Raw genomic sequence first — 16,495 nt, forward strand, 5'->3', positions numbered from 1 at the left:
TAGGAGGTTGTGGGGGTGCCTTCCTTGTTGCTTTTGAAGTTTGAAATCATAGCTTCAAATGCAAAATGCCTAGTTCATATTTGGCAAAGGTTCAAAAAACCATTTTAAAGAAAAACGAAGGCCTTTTATCTTTCAAATGATCTACTCAGCAGGGTTGAACCCATGTTGGAAACAGCATATGCCATGATGGAACCCCTACCAAATTATGGCCTCACACAGCCTACAGCTCTGCAAACTCCTGCCTGGCTCCTGGAGACTAAGCAGAAAAAGAATGAGTAGAAATGTTACTTAAGTATGTATCTAAAGTGCTAATATAATTCTGGGTCAGTCATTAGATATAAAGCTTACACCAGAGAACTCTGGCTTGCAATGAGTGAACTTCTATTGCTTAAACTACAGGTCTTGATGAGCCTACTGCATCCCTGCTGTTACAGGCAAACAGCTAGAGGGGAACTGAAGCAACACAAATGAGGACTGGTGTCAGGTGCACGGTGGCCTTAGACTGGTTGTAAAAAATGAGCCCTTAGAGTTTCTTTAGAAACGTAATACATGTAGCTAGTTTAAATTTGTTTTACTGATCTCTTTTGTACATGGGCAGATAGACTGATAATACACCTAAAATTTAGGTATAATACTGTACAGCTTTAGGAATTATGGAATATTCAAGTGTAAATTTTAGAATTTTAGTAAGGTTTTGGCTGCAGCTTGCATCTTTTGATTAGAGCAAGGGCTTAAAATGGGGTTGGGCTCAGTATGGAAATCTCCCTAGCTGAAATTTCAGAGCCTGAAGTATCTACTGAGTTAGATCAGAGATTAGCAGTGATTTTGACAATATCAAAGGCAAATTAACAAAAAGGTTCATATATAGCTTGGTCCTAATACCTTTGGTATTGTGGAAAATTGCCTTTATTGTAATATCATCACAATTATAAAATAAAAATACATTTCTCCTATTGGCATCAGAGTGAGATGTGGACCAGAAACTCTTTAAAAAAGAGAATGAGAAAATGTTTCCTATCCAATCTCCAGTTTTATCTTTCTGTCTGGGCTGGGCCTTGTTGGCTTACAGCCTGAGCTGCAAGTCTGTCTGATGTTGCAAGATGAGTACATGTATGTTCTTTGCTCCTGCTGGGGTTTGCCAGCACTCCCAGAGCAGACAGGATGGGAGAATGGGAAGAGCTTGATCTCAGGTAGGCCAAGCAGGGTTTTTAATACCTGCTTCGGGTTTATGCAAAACTCTTCATTCTAAGGTGTTTCAAAAGAGATGCCTGAAGCTCAACACACTGTCAGTTTTATCAAAACGGTTCTGTCAAGAAACTGTCAGCTGCATAAACACAAGGCAACATTGCACAGAAGGCACTGTTCTCCAATAGGGCGAGAGCTCTGTTGATTTCATATACCCCTTGAGGTTGGTTTTTGTTGCAAGCGGATAATACTTTCATATCCATTGGAACTGCAAATTTAAATTCTGATTGTCTCTGTTGTGCTCTGATTATTTTATGAAGGCCCTTGCTTTCCAACTCCATGCTGGCATACTAATTTGATAGTTATTTCTTTTCTAATTTCTTAGTCTCAGACCTAATGTTTACACTCCCTCTAATTGTTTTTTATTATTACATTTACTGTTTTAAATTCTGGTTTCTCTCTGTACCTTAAGTAGCTTGCTGCCATTGCAGCATCTTTGCTACACCACTGTGCACACAGTGTTCACTGTCTGCATTTGCATAATGAGCTAATCTTTGTTGGCTGATTACTTTGTGGAAAGAATTGAACATTTAACTGGTAATAATTGCAATCTATCAAACTGCACAGTCACCTCAGAAGTGATCACAGTATGTTTGCTGGAACTTCTGCTGAATTTTATGAGCTCTCACTCGCCATATTGACGTCTGACTAGAAACTTTACCTAACATTTAACTCTGTCAGAAGAAAACCTTGGATCTTAACAGGCCAGTTGTTCTGAAACTAATAAAAGCAAGAGATTTCTCTCAAAAAAAAAAAAAAAAAAAAGTTAAAGGTAATGATGTATCTTAATATAATGTTAGTCTGAGACCAACAGAGATCTATGTACTTTTCCAAGGTGCTGTTTTAAATTATCTGCTCTGCACTGGTGTTCACCAAACTCATAATTTTAGTATTTTCTTTGCAAGCAGAACACCTAAAGCTTTAATTTCTTTAGCTAGATTAAATGACTCTAAAGTTACATATTGACTTAACCATCACATCTAGCCTAAAATCATCAATCTGCCTTTTTGCAGAGTTGATTTATCAGGTTTTAGCATGGTATTCTGTATTCACTGATGACACTGTTGAGGTTAAATCTAGGGAAAAATAAAAATAAAATAAAAATAAAATAAAAATAAAATAAAAATAAAAACAAACAAACAAAAAAAACAACACCAAAATCACCAACGTAATCTCAGTAAAATTACAATTTGGATTAAATAAGGAAAAGATATGTCAATATTAACCTCTACTACATGGCAAAATGTGGTAGGACAAGGAATTAAACACAACTCTGTCTTGAGTCTCTGCTGACAAAAGACCTATGAAGACATATACGTAGACTTTCCCATATAGCTCATACCTTTTTTTTTCCTTCTTCTTCTTTTTTTTTTTTTTTTTCTTAAGTAACTACCTCTCATTTAGAGACTGTGTTTAGAACATTCACTTTGAAAAAAACTCTAGACAGATTTCTGTAGGAGCTGTCATAAATTTTAAACAGTAACAGGCTGAGCAAAAACTTGTAAATCCTTGTGCAAGGAGTTAGTGACTGTAGTCAGGGAAGCTGGGGAAAGGCTAAACCTGGCTGATCCACAGCACACATCCCTGCCCCCACGTCACGACAAGCTGACCCCACATCACGACAAGCTGACTGTATTGTCATTAACCTGGATTTTGCAATTAATGGTTTGGGTATTTTATAGCTACTGGTTCAAAAACACCCTTCTGCTTCAGGCTTAACAATTTGGTAAAATGAATTCCTCATCTTATACTGTTGCAGTCATTGCATAACTTGCTATTGTTTCATTGTTGTTTTGTTTGTTTGTTTTTAAAAAAGTATGTTGGGTATAGAAGGACCCTAGGGATACATGCTGGCAACTGTGGCATTAGTGGAGGAAAAGGACAGTTCAATCAGCAAGCTGAAATCAAACTACATGGAAATCTACTGTGGATCTCAGCCAGGATTTTCCCAAAGGGTGCTGTGTTGTAGGTGCTGATCTAGCTTTCTTGGTTAGAACAGGAAAGAACATTTGGCTGTTGCTGGTTTATTAGCTATTCATATCTTCTGAGGGATTCATTTGGAAGACACAATTCTGATTGCTTACCTCTGCTGCTCTCCAAAGTCATGTCAAACTTGCTGCTTACAACCCATACCACAAAGTACGTTAATGTATTTCTTCAGATCTTTCAAACTTCTTCTTTAATAGCTGAAATTTGTAGTAGGAATATCTTTATATAGCGGGAAAGCAAGCCATTCTGTACTGGAGTCTTGACGATTTCATTTTCTTTGCTCTAACAAAGGACAGTTTAACTGCACATGACACAGGTGGAGGTAAGGAAATTTTTCCATGTGTGCACACAGGTTCATCACACAGGTTCATTACTCATCACACAGGTTCAGCTTGCAAGCCTGATGTCACTCCTAGCACCTCAAAAGCAACCCCACAACATAAGCAGATGTCCGTCTGTTATTTTGATGATAAAAAAACAGCTAGTGGAAGGGTCTGGAAAAAGTCAAGGTGGCTCAAGCACTGGCAGTGTATAATATAGGAGCCAGGGGATTGTGGGAGACAGCAGCTTCACAGGTTGTTCTAGCTGTGAGTAAGAGCATGTCCTGGAAGTTCTTTACTACTCTTTTCCTCCAAGGAGTGTTATATTTTAAATAAATCCTTGTTATTTTGGGGGGTAGTGATGATTGAAGGGGAGTGAGTGGTGGGTACGTGAAACATTTAAGAGGTTTTCCTCCTCTGAAAAGAATCTGGAAAATATTTGAGGAAAATATCATGTCAGAATGTTGTTGCAGTGACCAGTTCCGTTATTATTCACAAAAGTGAATGAGACAGCAGCCTGCAGATGGAATACGATGCTCTTCTCCTCAGCATAGCATGTTAGTCTTGCACAATGTTGTCAGTAGCTGCTTCCAGATCTGACCTCGTAGATGAAAAGCAGCTGGCACTATGAACAACCACAGTGGCAGCCTGCAGCAGCACTGCAGAATAAATCTAGAGCAGTGGCTGTCGTGTGCTGTGCTGAGATTCCACCATTCCTGCACTGAAGGATGTTTTGGAAGCTTCAAGTCTGCTTACTGCATGTTGAAGGCAATCATTCAGGATATATAATTAATTTCTCTAAGGGAGAAAGCAATTTGGCTCCAAGTGTTTTGGCTGGAAAGTCATTATATTTAATTTTCCTGGGAGTCTAAAGAAGTTGAGGTATCTAGAGGTCACGTTTTCCCCTCCTCTCCATGATCTTATGAAAATGGACTTCCTAAGAGTATCTGAATGCCTCTGAAGTGATTTAAACAGATGGTCTAACTAGCTTTATGGGTATATAATTTCCCTCAGAAAGAATTCCTTGCCAAAGTTGTGTTTGTTCCAAACCTTGCATTCCTATTTTCTAACAGGAAGCTTTTCTTTGTTGACATATAGCTGGAGAAAAATAATATCATAACTAAACACCACACCAAATCAAAGTAAGGAATAAGTTCTTCTGGACCTGAAAGCTTACAGGCACAAAGTGGGAGAGTATACTGGGCTGTTCATAACATGGGGTTTCACAAACTAAAAAGAGGTTAATCTGAGAAATACTTGTAATGTGCCTTCTGAGTGAAAATTGTGCTGCAGAAGGTAGTCTTGATAATTCCATAAAATGCACTTTATCTAAACAATCAAGAATTTGGAGAAGAAGGCAATTCAATTAGATGAATGCAGATAAGACAAAATGGGCACAATTAGTTAAATGATTATATTCTCTGTGATTTTTTTTTTCATCGCTTTTTCCTACTTTGCTTGAACCTTTCATCTTCAGCTCTAGAGAACAGCTGACAAATGGATTTTGTTATTAGGCACTCCTTTCCCTTTCAATTAATGTTCATTTTACCAGCATGGCGAGACCCTCAGCCTCCAGGTTTTATTAGGAATATTGCTTTCTTACAGCAGTGACCTTACCTGCAGCCGTGATGCAGAGGGATGCTGCTGTGTATACGGATTGTTGTATTGGCTTATGAATGTCTGCATTAATATAAAGCAACATTTATAAAACAGAGTCCATTTTAAAAGCAGCTAGTTCCCACATCATGGATGAATGTGATACCATGATGGGCTCTGACTTAGAAACAGGAAATACCGAGAGCAGATAAAAGCTTTTGAGAGAAACATTGATTTCTTTCAAATGGTTAATTTACCCTGGAGTTTTTATTTTTGCTGTGTTCATTTCTTTAAAAATCTACCACAAAAATCCCTGCTTTTCCTATTCATCATTCTGAGGTAGTTTCATATGTTCTCCCTGTCTCGTTCTATTTCTGAGCAGGAAACCGACCTGATGAAATATTAGTCAAGTGTCAGTGCCGAATTTAACCCCATCTGAACTAATTTTTCAAATCATGCTGCTACCTCCCTATGCACCAGTGCATTTGTATGTTAAGCTTTAAACCTTTTTTTTTTTACTTTTTTTTCTTTTTCCCCTGCTGAAACAGAATCAAACAGTATCATGCTTTTTCAATTTACTGGTTGCTTGGTATTGGAGGAATAGAGGTGGTATGGTTTTTTTTCCTGTCAGTCCACTCAGTATATGAAACTTTTAGAGCAGTTCTTGTTAGTTGAAGCACTAAAGCTGGTACCTCATTCATGATCTGAAAATAAAATATTTGTTCTGTGTTAGCTCAGAATTTGATCAAAAGTGGAATCCGAAAGCACATGGTCTATGTGTCCAGAAATAACATTGTAAGTGATTGGAAACTAGGTGCAATAAGCTAGCTTTGAAACAAGAATTATACCTTTTCTATTTAGGTATAGCCAGTTAATAAGTAAAATGCCAGAAGAGGTGTCATGAATATATTTCTCTGATTTGCAGAAATGGTACAAATTTTGCAGCTCTCCAAATGACTTCCTTGCAGGGAATAAATGCTAGTTGCTTCTTCTGACACTAATGTAATGATGTTATGTTTCAAACAAGTTTTGATTTTTCATCTGCTCAGGCTACTTAAAATTGTATCTACAGTTCTACTCCAATGTGGTATACATTGTAGTTTGACATGGGAAATTTGCTCCATCATTATCACCTACTGTTAAATTATTATCTATTTATTTATTGCTCTTCCACCTCAGATATGAGATATGTCCATTTCAAACTCTTTTTGTTGCTGTTATTTACCTAAAATGCATCAAAGATAACTGGAAAATATCACATCCCATTTAATAATAAATGAATGCAATTTAAAAAAAATACATATTCTAGAAATAAAACTATGAAAAACAGGCTGTGGAACTTGGAACAAATTATATACTTTAGTATGGCCTGTGTTCTAGAGCAGCACGTATCTCAAAATACCAGATCTTGACTGTTGATATTGATCTGATGATTTACTATGTTAGAAGCAAACCTGTTCTAGTGGATAGTTACCTTCCTTGTACAAATAACTATCCCTACCCAGGTGCCCAGCCCTCATACCCAAGTCATGGGGCTCCATCTGGTCCAGCCTGGAGCTCACTGCTCCCATGCGGCACTCGCACACTCTCCCCTTGTCCCACCACCCACAACTCCCCCAGGCACACTGCAAGGCCACCGCCTGGTAGCTAGTGGCAGCCAACCCCACTCGCTACAGCAGCCAGCACTGTGGGCCAGGGTGCCAGGGTGCCTAAAGTTCCTAATGTTATGAATAGAGAAGATAGTCTCTTTATTCACAAATTAGGATTACTTTCTTAGCCACAACTCACAAATTTCTCTGTTGCAACAGTATGGGATTCTTTGTGGATAGCAAACTTGTCCTTGCCCTTGTCCCTGCCTTTCACAACAAAGTCCTTCATGTTTAAACACGGTGCTAACCCTGGTTGAGATATATGGTCTGGCAGTTGGCTGTATTAAAATGCAATTAAAATTAGCCTGCTTCACCAACTGACCCAGATAAATCTCTATGACTTAGTTGTCTCAGTCTTTATTTACCACTCCATCAGTTTTTGGGTCATCTGGAAGTGTTCTGAAAGCAGGTGTTAACATTTCTCCCATATCACTGGGTAGGTTGCATTTCCTGCTGGTGGTGCAAGTCCTGCTATGTGTCCTTGCTCTGGGCATGTGGATAAGGATAAGCCTGTTTCCTTAGGAGCTGTAGCTTGACATAATTGCTCTTAGCAGTTGTTTTTTTTTAGTAATGATGTCCAATAACACACCTTGTTGGCAGATGCCCTGACAGTCTTCCTCGGGAGCTGCTGCTCTAACTCACTAGTGAGTGAAGGACCTGCTGTAATCTGAGTTTGATGTTAACCAAAGTTAGCTTCTTTTGAAATCAATGGAATATCACTGTGGATTAGCTGGACAGTGTTGAGATAACACAAAATGGTTTAGAGGAGCTGAGACTGTTTCTCTGTTGACCTAGTGGCTGTTTGAGTTGGACATCTTAAAACAATCAAAAACAGTTTAGAGTATAACTGTCTTAACTCTGATCTAGTGTTTTTTTCCTACTAAATGTGAAGTGTTTTTTTGTTTGTTTGTTTGGTTGGTTGGTTGTTGTTGTTTTTGTTTTTTTTCTTCTATTTGCTTTCAAATCTGGTATTCCTCTTGTTGCATGAACACAATATACAGTAATGAGGAAGCTAACTGCTTCCACCTGCAGATCTGTCATTTGAACAAAAACGAGTAAACATTACTTGCATTTTTGTAGATGACAGATACGCAAAACTTTCAGAAGTAAAATAACTTGGCAAAAGGCAACATGGTAGACATGACCAGGTGAAAATTATTTCTGTATATTACTGATTTCTTTCCAAATGGCTGAGTCATGCTGCAGAGGCTGATGAAGGAGGTGGTCTGGAAACTCCTTTTCTCTTAGGAATAATACAGATGTTTCTAATCAGCTTGGCATCCCAGCTGATGCTTGGGGGGATGGGATGAGAGAGAGAGGTGGAGGCAGCAGTGGTTTGGTAGCTCCCTGCAGTAGGAGTGTGGGTCAGGACTGCATAGCTGGAGGGATGTGTCTGCTTACAATTTTTTCTTAACATATCCAAGTTGGGGTTTTATTTAGTGTTTCCTGTGCTTCTTTGGTTGGTTGTGTGTTTGTTTGTTTTTGTTGTTGGTAGTGTTTGTGTCATATTCTTCTGTGTCCACCCCACCCCTTATGTTTCCTTTAAATCACGTTTAATTACACTTGTTAGATATAAGCAAGGAAAAACTTCTTATCCTTCAGTGCTTAGACTAGGGGCATGTTGGGGACTGGGTACAATGAAAGCTGAAAATAAGAGAGAGAAAAAGACTGAGAGAGGTAAGTATGATTGAGATAGAAAGCAGAGAAAAGGAAACTGGAAATATATAGAGACTTAGAGACAGAAAATGCTTACATCTTAGTAGACTTACTGGCTGTTTATTTTATAGTTTTCCTATGCTTAATTATTTTCACGAAAGAAAGGGGGATTTGAGTGAAGGAAGAAATTTATATGTAAGCCAGCAAAGCTGAGTGAGGGACTCTTCAAACCAGAGGTAACATGGCATGTCAGCATGTCTTCAGATATCTCTTGCTTAAATGGTCATTTGTTTTTACATTACCCTTGATCCAAAGAAGATACTAGCGGTTTCCCTGACTACCATCACTTCAAACTGTTTCAGTCTCCTAGTACTGTGTGTCAACGTACTGCTTCTGTTATAATGGCACAATGGAATTTTAGGTTATTTTCAGGTACTAATATTTAGCACTTACATTTTCATGCATTAAATGTTTTACAAATACTCCAATATACCATCCCAGCTCCTACATGGACTGTTTGCTATTGTAAGCTGTTTTGCAGATGAGGAAACTGCAACTGATTTAATTGCTGGAGGCAATGTAAAAAGCGCTTTTGCCTGAGCAATTGGGTGCTAAGGGTGTTGGCTTTATATTAGCATTCGACTCATCTTTCTGATTATTGTGTGCTGTACTTTGCATTGAGTGATGCAATATTGATGAAACTCATTGGTATTAAGGGTCAGCTCTGCAGTACCTCTCTCTTTCTTAGGGGATAAGGAATATAAAGCGGCAGCTATTTAGCTGTTAAGAGTCCCTGGGTTACTCAAATGTATAGTACAGGAGCTAATTTTCTGGACAAATATCTCCTGCTGATAAAGGAATTGATAGCTTTATAATTGGTATGTTAATAACTACCAAAAATCTCTTTAAAAATGTGCAGAATTCTTAAAATCACACGTTTTCTAGTGCTTATTCGCAATTTGGTTGTTTGTCATTTGGTTGCTTAGGGAAGTAAGCCAACACAGTTGTCTTATTTTTTAAAAAGAGATTTTTTTTAAAAAAAGAGACTGTTTTTTTTTTGTTTGTTTGTTTGTTTTTTTAAAAACTAACAGATTTTATGTGAGTCTTAACATTCTTTGGCCCTGGTGTCAGGCAAGAACTTGTTGTCATAACTCTTTCCTCATACTTGCCAGCCTCTTTTATCAATGTAGGTAAGCCAACATAGTTCACAGCAGTCCAAAAATATTTTAAACATTTTTTTGTAGATAGGAAAAAAAGTTAAACCCATGAACTTATGAAATGCACAGTCAGGAAAATAGAAATTAGCGGCAAAACCTTTGTCAGTAGTGCTCACTCTCAGGTTACATGTAATTACAGAAATTCACTGCAGGTTCTAATGTAGTTTTATAATTTGAATGTGTATGTGCTCACACATTCATTTTATCCAGTGAAGTGATTTTTCAAGAATTTCACAGTAATGTTTAACTCATGGTGAAGTGTGGAATGAAATTGGTAAGTCTAAATTCAACACTTGTCGTTTCTGTTGGTGTTACAAAAATGTTTTATTATATCTGAATTCTAATCAAAATGTTTTTGAAAAGCTAATCTGTAAAGAGAATGTTATTGCAGGTGTCAATAAAATATCGAATTTTCCTTTGTTCTTTAACTGAATAAGGAACTTCTTAATGCTTAACTCTATGCAACATCACCTGGTAAACATAACTAGCATGCATTTGGGGAATTTATACCGCTTAATAATTAAAGTAGCCATAGCAGACAGTTGACCAATTATGCTGGCTATTTATACTTCACCCAACAAAGACTTACTCCTATAAGAATAGAGCTGAAAAATAACTTTTTGCTAGAGAAGCTGAATCTTGTTTCATTTGATAAAGAAATGTCATTGAAAATATCACAGTACTGAACATCTGATATTGTACGATACAGAACTTGCTAGGTGAAGTAATTACAAAAAAAAAATCTTTAAAGGTAGCTGTAAGAACAGGTTATTTCACTCTGGACTGAAATAGTACGAAAATTATTTTGGCTGAAACTTAAACTGAAATCTGAAGAAAGGATATATCTGGTAAGAAAAAGATATATTTGGTATTTTGGGGATAGGAGGGTGTATACAGATGAAGCTCTCAAAGCAAAATCTCCACTAAAGCCATTAATTGGTTTATTTAATTAAGTCAACTTTCATCTAAGACTTGCCTACTAACTGTGACATTTCTGAAAGCAGACTGCTTCCCACCTCTAAACAGGAAGATAAAATGATAGTCATTGCTTAATCAACTGCTTGGGAGCCAACTCATCACGCAGGAATAAGATTCCTTAGTGAATTTCTTCAGAGTAGTTATACACCAATTTCAGAATCTATCCAGAGGCCTTTTGGCCTTTTTATGTACAGTTGTGATATAAAATTATTAATAGACAACCTAGAAAATGTCATCTAGTTGTATTCCAGGCCACTTTTAGAAAAGATGGGTACCCTGCACCAGTGCAAAAGGATTTCCAGATGCTCTGAAGTAAACATAGCATTTAAAGCCAGTTCTACAGCTACTGCAGCATGTTCTGAATCCCAGCATGACTCCTGAACAGTTGGTTTGATGACAGCTGGTTCTGTTATGATAGTTCTCACCTCCTTCTTCTGGTATATCAGATTTGGACGCTCTGGAAGCCATTATAGTAGAAATTTCCTCAACAGCCTTTCTTTAGCTGCTTCTTTCCAACCGCCACCAGCACGAAGATGCCCTGTACTAGATATTACCCTTGAACAATCCCAGAAAGAATGAAATGCTATGTAGAAAGTGGCACTGCATATTAGCTTAAGAGAGTCAATATAGAGGGGTATGATATACTGCTGGTATTTATAAAACATAATGCCTACAGCAGAGTGAATTGTCAGACCACCAGATTTGTAAAATATTTGCAAAACACAAACCCAGCCTTCAGGACACAGTCATAGATGATCAGATGTCATAGATGATAAACTACCTTGGCAGATGAATGGGTATTCTAGCAACATCACTACTATTACTGAGGAAAGCACAAATGGAAAACCCTAAATAGAGGAGCCCACCAAAATACAGAACTGAGCAAGTAAAATTCTTGCAAAGCGAAAAGAACAAGCAATCTCCAAATACTGTGGAGGGTGCGAGGCAAGACAGGAGAGAAAGCTTCAGCTTGGCCAGTGATTGCTAGGATGTGCTTTATTCATTTTTTTCACTGGTAGAGGGAGTAAGAAGAGAAATGAGACATAAAACAATGTCTACAGTGACCACTACAGTTAGTATTAAGTATTTGCAAAGAAAAGTGCTTTTTTTTTTTTTTCTTCCCTGGATTAGATATCTATTTAAGAGTTATATAATGTAATATAGAAAAGAAAGCTGTTAGAATGTTTAATCAACTCAGCTGCCCACTGACTTATCTAAAATCTGTCCCAGAGCAAATGGGATACAGTGCTCTTCAAGAAAACATGTTTCCTCTGAAATTGGGAATTTCAATCAACTTCAACAACTTTAAACTTTTACCTACATTGTACCGGTGTTAGAAAACACAGATTTAATTCTAGCAGCCTTAATTCTTGCATTTCACAGATGATGAAAGGGAAGTGTAGATTAAACTTTATATCAGTGTTTCCCTGTTTGAATGAAATCAAAATCTTTAAAGAGGATTGTTTTCAGAGATATGAAAAGCAGGCTGCCTAGGGACTTCTCATTCACTTATGCATACCAGAATTATATGTTACAAATAGATGTTTTAAGACACAAAATGATTTATTTATTTATTAAAAAAAAAAAAAAAAGGGAATATCAGTCTTGTTTCATTGCATGCATTTGATCACTCTTTTCTCAACCTTATCCACAAATTCAGAACGGCTGTGTACAGAGAATTTATTTTTAATTTGTTCAGTTCTCATGCATATGAATACATACTAACAGTTGCTTCTAAGAAAAATCACTTTGTCAGACCCTTACAATATAGGAAGCTTTTAGGACTGTGCTACAAGGATATGACAATAATGAATTGATTTGGAAACAGGTTCTAGGCATTTTAAGGAAGACACTTCCAACAATCTACAGGTGATTTCTGAAGCTTTCTCTCAAATAAAAATGAGGCTATGCATATAGCCTGTCTGGGAAAATATGATTACTGTAAGTCATCCAATTTAAATGAAGTCCTTTTTCAAAAACTATATTCTGAAAACCCTCCTTATTTATTTTACAGTATATACATTTACACAGCCTGACTTGTATTAGTGCAGACTGATATATCAAATAATCAGTATTCTTTTAAAGAATGTAACCAAAACTGCAAAAAATCTATCTTGCTTGATCTATGTATTCTGTACTCTGATGTTCTTCATGTCTTTCAGTAGCACTGGTCTGTAGATCAGCTCCAGGCTTTGCATGTATTCTAGATAATCACTCACTCGAAATCCATGGAGTGCTTCTTCCTGCACAAATACACACAGAGAACATTTATTAGATAAGAAAAAGGATGCATGACTCAAATGTAATGAATTCCAGGCTGCTGAATAGAGTTAGTTTTGTTCTGTTTGCCATGGCTTGAGTACTTAAAGTACACACATTAAAATATATTTAGAAATAAATAATAAGCATATCTGTTCCAGAAGGTACTTCCAGTAATTCCTTAACTCTTGGTAACAAATAGTTTTTTCACAAAGAAGTTGTTCATCTCATTTTTGGAAAGTATGACATATGAAGATTTTTAATGAAAATAAAGTGAGCTTTAAAAAGGCAACATCAGGTACTAAAATACTCTTTTTTTTAAAAAAGGCATAACATCATCTTAATTCACAGCAAAGTTGTCTCCAACCTCTTTCTTTATGTGCAAATTTAAATATATATATATTAAGAAAAATAATATTTGTTTTTAATTTTACTAGCTACATGTAACTACTCATTAGATAATAGCAACAAAGGTGTATTGCTATCAAATCATAATTTTTTCATGAAATATAATGTAGGTTAGAAGCTTGAAAAATTACTATCAGTTCTTTGAAGGAAAACAGGCAGAAGGACTTCTTCATATGCTAAGTGACCACTGCTAGTATGAAATTGTGACATTACTTAAGAAAATATAAAATGAATACTCAAAGGTTGTTTTTTATTATTATTATTATTAATTTTGTTTGCTTTTGTTTTTTAAACTTGGATTATGTTCTTAGAATAGTTTAGACTTCCATTTTTGGGGGAATTGCTCCACTACAGCAATTAACATTTGTGAATGCTGTGCTGAGAAGTTACAGGCTAAAGCTCAAACCTAAATTTTTGTATTTCAACAGAATGGTAACTGACCAATACCTTTGCAAGTGTTAAACCCAGGTGACTGAGCTGACATATTGTTCATATTTAGAATAGTTCACTTGGAAGGGACCTACACAGATCATCAGCTCCAACCACCTGACCACTTCAGGGATAACCAAAAGTTAGCACAATACGGAAGGCGTTGTCCTTATGCCTCTTGAACACTAACAGGCATGGGGCATCAACCACTCCTCTAGGAAGCTTGTTCCAGTGACCACTCTCTGCGTGCAGAACCTTTCCCTAACCCCCAGCCTGACCCTCCCCTGTCCCAGCTCCATGCCGTTCCCTCAGGTCCAGTCACTGTCCCCAGAGAGCAGAGCTCAGCGCCTGCCCCTCCACTCCCCTCGTGAGGGAGCTGCAGGCCGCCATGAGGCCTCCCCTCAGCCTGCTCTGCTCGGGGCTGAACAAACCAAGGGGCCTCAGCCGCTCCTCACATGTCTTGCCCTCCAGACCCTTCATCATTTTCATAACCCTCCTATGGACACACTCTAATACTTTTATGTACTTTTTATCCTGTGGTGCCCCAAACTGCACATGGTGCTTGAGGTGACGCCACGCCAACGCAAAGCAGAGCAAGAAAATCCCTTCCCTTGACTGATTAAATATGCCGTGCCTGATGCACCCAGGATATGGATGGCCCTGTTGTCTGCAATACCACACTGTTGACTCAACTTGCCACTGACCAGAAATCCCATACAGGATCACAAAAGAAAAATAAAACCACACACATACTCACTCTGGACGTTGAAATAACCCAAAGGATGAATATTATTGTATCAGAAGAATTGCACAAACAACTTTCAAAATCCAGAGCTGCCACAAATTTAATAAATTAATTGAATTAGAAGTCTACCATTGTTAAATGGATGTAGTTATATCCAAAATAACCGTAATTAAACTAGAGATCAAAATCACTGATTTTTGCAATGACTTGCTGTTAACTGATGACTTCATTTTAATGTAAAGTTTAGGTGGTATCAGATATGTCAAGATCTTGCCAAAGGAGTATGTATCAATCTCATCCCGCCTTACTTATATATACTCAGCACAATAGAAAGAAAGACAAACAATAAATCAGATTCCAAGTTGAGTTCACTGTTTTTCCCCCAATTGCTGTGCTTTTGCTTTAGTATACTGGCAGAATGCAGTTGCCTATTATCTAAGAAAGGCTGATTGTATAGTAATTGGCATGTGTTCAGAATAACAAAGATCACTGAGCTTTGTGCCACATCTCTTCAGGCTTCAGAAGGAGACCACTGCATAAACCCACCCTTCTGAAGAATATCAACTTTAAGGAGATCAGGGCCACATATATGGAATTGAAACAAATGCCCTAGTAAATTAATGCGGCTATTTAAGTTGCTTACAAGGAGAGGTGATCAGGACAATATGCAGGAAAACCATTCTCTGGAAAATACTAAACCACAATTTCCTGCCAGGAAGAAAATAAAATTAAAGTGTTATTTCACTCAGTTAAAATCAATAGGTGAAATTCAGTAAGTGCTTCAGATTAAGTAGTATATTAATTTTCAGTATAGAGAATTTTCCTTCCCTTTGGCAATTGAAAGAAATTCAAAAAGAAACCCTTACTTTAAGAAAGACCTGAAGATCTTGGGCTTCAGTGTGCTTCAGGATGTCTTGCTCTAGATGTTTGAACACAGAAATACACATATATACCTGATAATCAGGACCAAGGAAAATACATGTAGCAATGTAGTGAGAGATCTCACTCCAGTCCATGTAATTCCAGAAACACTGAGTTATCCATTGCAGACAAATCTAGGTGAGAATAAAATTATAATTAAATTGCTGTAGATATTCAGTCATAATTTATCAGTATTATCTCCTAATTTTTCTATACTAATGCCCTTTTCCTATAACATTACCCTACTTACAAAAATAAAAGGTACAAAAGAGGCCAAGAATCCCTTTTTCTTCCTGCAAAAGCACAGCTTCAAAATAGTTTCACTGAGTTCTGCTATACCTCACACCCTGCTTCTGTTCATATCATATCTGTTCATATACATTGTACCTGAATATATAGCAACTGTTGAAGTTGAGGCATAAAACTTCAAGACCAGTGAAATACAAGATGATTTTTCATCACCTAATTATAGGCACCTCATTATTCCTATGCTGAGATAAAATCCCTTATTTGCCACTCTTCTCAAAAAAGAAATCCTAAACTGACTATTTAAAGCTGGCATCTGCCCCCCTCTTATGCTGCAAATCCTGGCAAAAGGGAATTTTGAAAGCATAATATGAAAAATATATTTCTTGCCTTGGAACGGAAATAAGCTCTCTTACTCCAGTGAGATATCCTATGCATTGGCATGAAGCTGTTTATGCTTCATCGTGACTGTAGTATAAGCAACGTTCTGTACAAACATGTAGAATTCGGTATTTCCAAAGCACTGTATTAAGTATGTAAAATAAAAAGTAACTAAATAAAAACTAACTAGAGAATATTTTTCTCTAGTAACATTTCATTATTATAAAAGTTTTTGGTTTGTTTTATCTTTTTTACCTGATTGTAATAGTTATAGTAGTCCTTAAAAAGTATATATTTTTTTTCTAATATAAACTGAACTGCTTTCTGTTACATATCTGTCCCAAATTTATCATTTCCTCCCCGTGGAAAACAGTGAAAATTATTCTGGAGAATAAGATATTCTATAGTTTTTAATGATAAATCTGAGTTTTTAGTATCTCACTTTTATCAGATTTT

General features: G+C 36.9%; 1 protein-coding gene across 8 annotated transcripts in view; it reads right to left on the reverse strand.

Moving 5' to 3' along the window:
* Positions 1–11,870: 11,870 nt before the first annotated feature.
* TBC1D32 (TBC1 domain family member 32) overlaps positions 11,871–16,495 on the reverse strand; it is an 81,852-nt gene continuing 77,227 nt past the window's right edge. For 4 of the 8 annotated variants that reach the window (XM_082756353.1, XM_082756354.1, XM_082756352.1 and 1 more), the window contains 2 exons: positions 15,358–15,546; positions 11,871–12,893 (listed from right to left, as the gene is read on the reverse strand). In XM_082756353.1, coding sequence (XP_082612479.1) covers positions 12,774–12,893; positions 15,358–15,546 — 309 coding nt within the window. In that variant the 3' untranslated portion in view covers positions 11,871–12,773. Of the gene's footprint in view, positions 12,894–15,134; positions 15,547–16,048; positions 16,182–16,495 lie in introns of those variants that run through there. The other 4 variants (XR_014317142.1, XM_082756355.1, XR_014317140.1 and 1 more) reach the window with 3 other exon arrangements.

The sequence above is a fragment of the Aythya marila genome, assembly GCF_965140915.1.
Source record: "Aythya marila genome assembly, chromosome: 3".
NCBI lineage: Eukaryota > Metazoa > Chordata > Aves > Anseriformes > Anatidae > Aythya > Aythya marila.